The sequence below is a fragment of the Dreissena polymorpha genome, chromosome 7, assembly GCF_020536995.1.
Source record: "Dreissena polymorpha isolate Duluth1 chromosome 7, UMN_Dpol_1.0, whole genome shotgun sequence".
In the NCBI taxonomy this organism is placed as follows: domain Eukaryota; kingdom Metazoa; phylum Mollusca; class Bivalvia; order Myida; family Dreissenidae; genus Dreissena; species Dreissena polymorpha.
In genome coordinates this window covers 20,027,351-20,036,800 of record NC_068361.1, presented here as the reverse complement: position 1 = coordinate 20,036,800, position 9,450 = coordinate 20,027,351, and the positions used below count along the sequence as shown (strand labels likewise).

Sequence of the window (9,450 nt, the reverse complement as noted above, 5' to 3'; positions counted from 1 at the left end):
ATTAATCTGAAGTCACGTTAGCGTAAAAATAGGTGACCATGTAAAATGTTTAAAAGGACACAATTGTTACCACTTTAAGGCCTTATTTATTACTCATTCATGATAAACTTTGCCGGAATTATAATCCTGACATTGTCTGGGCCAAGATTGAATCTGGGGTCCCTTGCTTACCAAACTCAGGTCACCAGGTCAAATCTTTGAAAAACCTTGTTACTAATCTAAGGCCAAATGTATGACTCAAACTTGATGAAACCTGGACAAAATGTTTATCTCGACAATATAAATGTCATTTTGGAATCTGGGTCAAGTGTGGTCAAAACTAGATCACTTGGTCAAGTCATTGAACTCAGATGAGCGCATAAGGGCCATTTTGAGGAAAATCGCTATACTGCATTCGCTGTGTAGACTTTGGTGACTATATCGTATATAGGATATTTGAATCCATAATATATTTCATCTAAAAACATTTAAAATTAAAAAAAAAGTTTTATAGTAATGATTGTAAGTTAATATGTAAATAATATTGCTTTTTGCTAGTAGCTGTGAAATCTAGAGCAATTGCATATTAAATATTAGAGTAATAACAGTATGAAATGATTACGTCGTGGTTACCATTCAATGTCAACTCAATTTTATTGTATTATATCCGGTACGCGTCGTTATATCACAAAATAATATCGCATTATTGTTAGAATTTTTACTAATCATGAAGTCAATCTAAGCCTTAAGGAGCTTATATCTTTCAAATGATTTCGTATTTGTGTTAAATAGAAATAAAATTACTATTTAGAATCCCTTTTTTGTTTTGTTTCGAATGGATTGACAATATGCTTAATGTGAATGCGAACATATTTAAAATCTGAATGAGTAACATCATCCTACCCATTGTTGGTTATTCGTTTTCAGCAGGGATTACATATAATATTTTCAATTTATAAATTGGCGGATTATTATTTTGAGCGTCAATCATATAACGCACGATGTTAACAATCATGGTATATATCGTTTCATTGATGAGTGAAACAATACCATAATTCTTGAAGGGATGTGAAAATCATACCACGTATAGAGTGATTACTATGCACATTTATATCAATTTGTTCTTAAACTTTGTATCAAACCAAGTCTTGAGCGATCTGCCTTAGTTCCAAAAAAAACACTTAACATGTTATTGTATCTATTCGTTCATTGTTGATGTACATGTACACATTATATTACTTGTTTATTGCTTGTTTAACTGTGTGAATTTGTATCTGTGTACATAGAGAATTACATGTTACTACCCACGTGATTGTTTTTTAAAACTTGCCGAGCCTGTTTTCTGTCTGTTTATTATACATTCAAGTCAGGGACTTTTTAAAGAAATCATGAAATATAATCGATACAACGCTGGATTTAAAAAACAACAAAAACATGAATATGTTTCATGATGTTTGACTTGTTTATCAAGACGTTATGAGCACTTACTCTTAATACTTGTATGGTATGTTTTGGTGTTGTATTTTATTGTGTCTAAAATATATAACCCATTGGTATAAAAGTGTTTGTTTTGTTTAATCAGATTTAATTCTACCGAAAGTTATAACTTCCCTTTAAAGTCGTAGTAATATTATATACTTCCAAGCATTGAATCGTATATCAACTTCCGTTATACGTGATAAAAATATATCAGGTATAAAAAAAAGAGAATACAGGTTACTGCCCCATGGGTTTTGTAATATAACAGGTATTTAAGCTTAGAATAAATAAAAGGCGAGGTCTGACGAGCCGTTTTTTTGTGCGATCATGATATATTACAAAACGATAGGCAGATACATGTAAACTGTTTTTGTTTATCATAACTATACGCATCAATTTTGAGAGAACTAATAAAATACAATCGGTTACCACTCTGCACTCTGGCGGGAATGAATATGTGTTATTGCGTATAACGCATTAATCAAGATATCATTAGAACGTCTGATGTACTTTATCTTTGTATCACTTCGTTTGATTTGCGGTTAATCTGTTTCATTTATGCCGAAATTGTATTCTTTATATTTGTTTTGAGTAATATTTCGCACCTCTATACATTGACTTAAAATGCTCCTACTACGCGGTTAAAAAATTAATATATCAAGCACCTCTGTAGCAAGATAGTAACAGCGAAGAGGTTTGATAGCATATGCATGCGCCTCTATATCTCTTTATCATTCAACTCGATATCATTTATCACACCTCTGTGTTGATATCGGCTTGATATAACGGTGCCTGTTTTATATAAAAAATATCAGAAAATGTTCAGTTGGTGAATGTTTAGAAGTTAGCCTCAAACGCTTCCAAATCAGGCACAGGAGCCGCTCCAATTATACGAATAATAATTATATGAGCCGCGCTCTGTGAAAAGGGGGTTAAATGCATGTGCACAAATTGACACTTTCCGCGTTTCTTGCTAAGAAAATCTTTCTTTACGCAAAAATATCATACAAGCGGGAAGTGTCGTCCCTGATTAGCCTATGCTAACTGCACAGGCTAATCTAGGATGGAACTTTACGCACATTCATTAACTCCCCTTTTTCACAGAGCACGGCTCATTTGTTCTTTTGCGTCGATTCTGACATGTATTATTGCATGCATAGTTTGTTATGATTCTAGCAGCATGAACGTTTTGGTTATTTACATTACATCAGTTATCATTCATTAGTTTTAAAATGATTCACATTTAAAAAAGATTTGTGTTTTAATATACTATATGCCATTGTTCAATGTTAACCCATTTATACCTAGTGGACTGTCTCATCCTTCTACATTGGATCAATTTATTCCAAAATTAGGGATGTCTAGTATATCTATTTCTTTATTAAGAATATTTCTTACATAAATTCCTTTAAGCAAACAGCGCAGACCCTGATGAGATGCCGCATCATGCGGCGTCTCTTCTGGGTCTACGCTGTTGCCAAGGCCTTTTTTCTAGACGCTAGGCATGAATGGGTTAACTGTCGTTTAAATAACTATGTTATGAGCTTTATTTCTTCTTTTAATTTGCTACTGGAATTTTCTTATGTATGGTCATAAACATACATGTTTGTATCCGTTCATCGAACTCATTGTTCTTTATATACACCTGTGTATACACATATGTCCAAAAGGCTCGAGTAGACTGGTTTCGACAATCAACACGTTAACTCCAATTGTGAAGTCCAAACATTCGTCCGCGAGAGAATTAACACGCAGAGTCGCCGCTACACATTACTCTCTTCCACCATGGACAGGACCGACATATGGCATTAGAGACCGTTAACCGACCGACGGTCGCCTGTTTGGTAATAGAAACTTTCAGCTACGTGAACGATGATCACCTTGCAGACGTTGCGGTTTAGCAAACCACTCGACAGAAGATTGCCGAAATCACAGATTATGGTAGGAAAACACTGACGGACATATCAACTCTAACTTATTTACTCATGAAAACCCATTTCTTAAACTTAACAATATATGTACTGAACGCAACAAAATACTTTGTGACTATAATATTCAACCTGACACTATTTTTGTTTCTAAAAATACATGAACGTTGTATTGTAATTGCAATAATGATTCATACCAGTATCTAAATGTTAGCAAAAACGTAGATTTATCGAAAATGCCTCCTCTCAAAACGAATAATAATTTCAAGGATAAATTGTTGATTCATAAAACGTTTTTTTCTTTCAAACAAGGTTTTCATGTAGCAAGTTTGAATATTCAACAAATTCTCCCAAAATTAGATGAACTCAAACTTAAATGGGAGAGCCAGGGTCAATTGATATATTTGCTTGAGTGAGACGTGTTTAACAGTTCAATTAATGATACAGATCTATTAATTAACGTCGTTTTTGAACGTAAAGACAGGTAAAAAAGGCTTGTGGAGAACTCATTGTATATCACAAAAAGAACATAAGCTATGTCCGTCGCTTTGATCTAGAATCCTCGGACATTGAGACTATTTGGCTACAGGTAGCTATCGGAAATAATAAATCACATCTTCTATGCGTTATCTACCGTGCCCCAACAGTATCCAGTCTTGGATGGATTCATTTGAGGAACAAATGGAATTTGCAGAATCATGTAATATGAATTGGTCAGCTATTGGCGATGTTAACATTGAATTTTCTTCACCTAATTAATTTAATAATAGAAAATGGGCAAATACTGTACTTGATTTCGGACTCACACAACTGGTTCAATATCCAACCAGAGTAACAAAAACGTCATCAAAAATAATTGATCATGTATACACAACATCAATAACTTGCGTATCAGAAGTTAACGTTCCAGTAATAGGCCTCAGTGACCACTATACAATCACGTGTACACTCCTTTGTAAACTTAAAAGTAAGTCTATATCTGAACATGGACAAATAACTTATAGATCGTTTAAAACATTTTGATGAAACACTGTTTCTACAAGATCTGAGTCAATATGATATGAATATTATAGAAACTACCAATGATCCGAATTTTGCCCTAACGACTTTATGCAATATATTAAACACATTATTTTCCCAGCATGCGCCAATTAAAAGTAAGCGGGTTAAGCGCATACATCAGCCTGGATGGTATTCAGATGAAATAAAACAGGCTAGATTAAACAGGGATACATTTGAGGCTTGCAACAATTTTGATCAGTATTAAATATGGAGAAACAAATGCAATTCCATAATTAAGAAAAATAAGTGAGCATTTTTCGAAAATGCTGTTAAAGAGAAGAAAGATATAAAACAAGTGTGGCGATCTATCAAAAGCATATCAAATGATAGTGAAAATCAAAGAGCATTTTTACCTAATACATTAAACATAAACAGTGTTAATGTTTGTGAGAGACAGCGTGTGGCTAATGAACTTAACAAACATTTTGTTAACATTTCTCATATAATTAAGAAAACAGTTTTCAAACCTGAAAATTTTGATTATTTAAAAACATTCTTAGATAAAAATTGGTTAATCGAGAGTTCAAATTAGAATATATATCACCTATGGAAGTTCTTACATTAATTGATAAACTTAATCCTAATAAAAGTAGTGGCTTAGACAGAATAGGACCTAATATCCTTAAACTTTGCAAAGATTATATCGTACAACCTCTTACGACATTAATAAATACTTCAATTTCAACTGGAATCTTTCCAGACTTACTTAAATTAGCAAGTGTCGTACCTCTCCATAAAGCAGGAGATAAACATGTTCAAAATAATTTTAGACCTATCTCTTTATTACGTACAATTTCTAAAATAATTGAAAGACATGTAGCCATTCAATTAAATAAATATTTAAAAGAAACCTGTATACTAAATGAACACCAATCGGGTTTTAGACAAACCGCTCATGCCATACTGCTTTAATCAGACTCGTTCATTCATGGTTAAATTGTATGGACAATGGTTATATTATAGGAACTGTAGGAAAAGCATTTGACTTAGTAGACCACACCATTCTTCTGCACAAGTTGAAACTATATCATTTTTCTGATTCGTCTTTGAAGTTTTTGTGAATCATATTTACAAAACCGTTTGCAACTAATTCGGGCAGATGGAGTAAGATCAGACACCTGCATGATAATTTCCGGTGTACCGCAAGGCTCCATTTTAGGACCTTTGTTAGTTTTACTTTACGTGAATGATCTACTCTTAAAACTTACATCAGAATATGACATGTATGCTGATGATGAAACAATCCACTGTAAAGGGAATAATATTACTATGATAAATTGCACACTTCAAGACGACTTACTAAGGTCACAAAATTGGTGTATGATAAATAATATGGCAGTCAACCCAGATAAAACTACTTGCATGACTATAAAGATGAAAATTATGTTCTATAATGCTTATGCAACACCAATTTTTGAGTATGGATGTGTCACATGGCAAAATGCAAATACTAGAAGTATAAACAGAATATCAAAACTGCAAAGAAAGGTTTTTAAGAGTAATATTACGTAATGACTTAAATTTAAATGATTATGATTTATCACTAAAAATACAATGGCTTTCTTTTGAAAATAGATGTAAATATTTCACAGGTGTAATTATGTACAAATCTCTTCATAATTTAACGCCCACATATATTGACTACTTGATGAAACTGGTGAAAAACAATAATTACAATTTAAGATCGATATCAAAAAATGATTTGAAGCATAAAACACCTCACTCAAACCTTTTAAAAAAGTCGTTTAGTTACTCTGGTATGGAAATATGGAACCACATACCGGTTAGTATTCGCCAATCTCTCACTCTCACCACTTTAAAACATAGGCTTAAGAAATATTTCCTCTTTGAGGCGCAAAATGAGTCTCACGCGTAATAACATTTTTCTGTTTTCCTCTTATTCAAATGTCAAATACTCCTCCATGTGTGTCGAAATGATTACTGTAGAATTAATATCTGCAAACAAATATACATATTGCTTTTTCAACTATTTATATAGCAATTAGGTGCAGGCTATTCTTAATAACAGTTGTATAATTTCATATCCTATTGTGAACCACACTGGATATTGAATCATGAATATTGTTTTTTGTAATTATAATATTTGTGTATATCAGCCACTTCTGTCAATCGTAAACTTTTTCAAGAATAATGTATTCCGCGTTTTTAAACTATGACTCTGTACAATAATGTACGCGGCTATTTTTGTTATCTTTTTGTTATTGTTATTGGTCGTGTTAATTAAGATATGGTAATTGTATAAGTGTGTGTGTGTGTATGTGTGTGTGTGTGTGTGTGTGTGTGTGCGTGCGTGCGTTAGAGTGTGTGTATATGGGGAAATGTAATCAACAATGCATTTATATTCTTAAATATTTTCTGTTATTAAATATTTGTTCCTTGAGACCATTTCAATATTGGAAGAGAAATTAATAATATAAGAGAAGTCATATAATATACTTGCTTTTTATAACACTTCTATTACACTGTTACAGTACCCTTATGTCCGAGTCAAAGTCTACATGTTTGCATTATAATGTTGAAATGCATTATACATACCATAGTTGTTTGAAGGCCTCATTGAAAATAAGATTGCCATAAACTGTTTGCATGACTTTGTATCAATTTGTTGTCTTAATGAGTTACCTTCGGAAAATAAAAAGATTATTATTATGCATGATCGTATTATTTTACGTATACCTATACTCGCAAGCTAATAATGTCTGTATACCTACCCCAAGTCACATTTGGACTGTGTTTCCAATCAAGTAAATGAATACACTATCATTACCAGGAATTAACTTTTAACTGTATATTTTTCCGGTCCGTATTTACCAATGTCGGTGTTGCTACGAAGCGTATACCGGTACATCACATATACATTAAACTGATGACGTCAACACTCACTCACAGTTCTGGCCATCATGCAGACATGCGATTGAAACCAATTGCTTAAATAGGTATTGGTAAATGCAATAGAGCGCCATATACATAAAGAATACTATATCTTACCATTGAGGGGATATTATAGCTCATCAACTCAACTGAGATGTGGCGTGACCAAGATAACACAATGGTCGCCATTTTGTATCGTTTGTTAAAATGCCTCAACCACGTAGACGCTGTGAGCCTTGTAAGCACCGGTACTTGGGATCAGATAACGAATTAGTGCATATCTTACGGAGGATTCCGCAGATAGTCTATGTATCACGATTGACTCACCGGGCAGTACGATGACGACAACGCGACAGCAGGATAGTTTTAACACGAATTTTAATCGTCATCGAACTAAAGTCGAACTACCGTAAAATCGCGTCTTAGTCATAGGAATGTCGCGTAATCGCCATCGAACTGTCATTTATAGAATGTAATATTTATTTGATTTGACCTCAATACGCGACATGAAGAGCCATATAAATGCCCTAAATCAGACGGGCACAATAAGCTCATAATTAATTCTGCACGGCCTGTTGTAGTGTCAAGATTTTATATCATCTTGATTTTATGACATATACTTCCTAACAGATTGACATTTTAATCAAAGCTTCCACAATAAAAACAAACTGTAAATAGGACAACGAAGTAACACAAATATCGCAGTCTCATTCTGTTATTGTGTTGGATGTGACATTTTAAATATGATGCCGTTCTTTGAATCTTTACATTAATAAATCAATTTTAAGAACTTTGATACAACACCTCAAGAAAATCTTGGTAATTCTAAACAAAATAGCGTATTTTGTTTTCTGCTCATCCCGATTTGGTTGTGGTCAAGAACGTATGCAATTCTTCATAGATGACCCACAATATAGATATGCCCTGTTAAGTTGATAAAGGTTTCTTAATAAACATTATCTATTTGCCAGGGATAAAAAAACTCAACCAAATTTAAAAACAATGTAATAGACTTTGACATTTTAAATGTATTGTTAAATTGTTTATTCACAATTTAACGATTTTCACCTTATTTGGGACTAGAGAGGATTATTTATTTCAACATTAATTATCCTTTCAAAAGATATTTACTTTTTCTCATTTTGAGGAAAAAAACGTAATGATCACCTGCGCTTTATATTTGTCAAATCAATTTTGTGCGGTGGTTATTGCTTTTTGTATCTTAAATATATAACATCTTGGTACCAAATTAATAGTTTTGTTAAATATCCTCTTGGCGCAAAATGGTAATATGTTAAATTGAAATTAGAATGCACATGATACGTTTTTGCGCCAGTAGGGCGAAATCTGATCCTTCTTTACTAAAAATGATGAATTTACAGTTTATTCCGAGTACTATGACCTGCCTCCAAACATTGAATGGTATAACAGCTTCCTGTAGATCTAATATGAAAATATATTATGCAGCGTTGTATCATGCAGTTATCAATGCAGTTCTCTAATAAATATTAAGACTTGACAAAAGATGAACGTTACACATACCTATAAATATACCAATACAAAGTCGACATAGAACGTTTGGTCAGTAGATCTAGATATACTGTCTTGCCCGTCAATTTAAATCACAAGTTGAAGTTCACTTTATGAACAGTTTGAATATGTCTTATATTCGTAATGCCATCGAATATATGTTTTATTCGACATTGAAAGAACCATACGTAAACCAAACTTCAATAAAGTTGGCCTAATAGTCCGACCTACAATCTGTAAAAGATATAATTATCACTAAGTAGGTAAACGCGGCCCTCTGTTAAGACATATGGAAATCGAAAGTGGTTTAATAAAGAAATCATAAAATGGCGTCTAACTTAAAAACATCAAATCAAAAGGGATCAGATGTTTTTTACGACGTGTGTTGTTCTGTTTGCGAAGATGATGGCATAAATAATGAAGGACTGTTTCATTGTAAAATATGTTTAAAAACATACTGCGACAACTGCGTGAAAATGCACAAAAAGCTACATAAGGATCATGCAGTGTCAGCGAAATCTGACGGTCACAGCTGGTATGTTGCGAAAACAGTTGATGATACTATGGATTTATGTGAGAA

At 33.0% G+C, this 9,450-nt stretch overlaps 1 protein-coding gene across 1 annotated transcript in view; it reads left to right on the top strand.

The window, feature by feature from the left end:
* The first annotated feature begins 9,158 nt into the window (after positions 1–9,158).
* LOC127839305 (uncharacterized) overlaps positions 9,159–9,450 on the top strand; it is a 6,773-nt gene continuing 6,481 nt past the window's right edge. The window contains exon 1 of the mRNA XM_052367603.1: positions 9,159–9,450. This exon is cut by the window's right edge and continues 81 nt beyond it. Coding sequence (XP_052223563.1) covers positions 9,197–9,450 — 254 coding nt within the window. The 5' untranslated portion in view covers positions 9,159–9,196.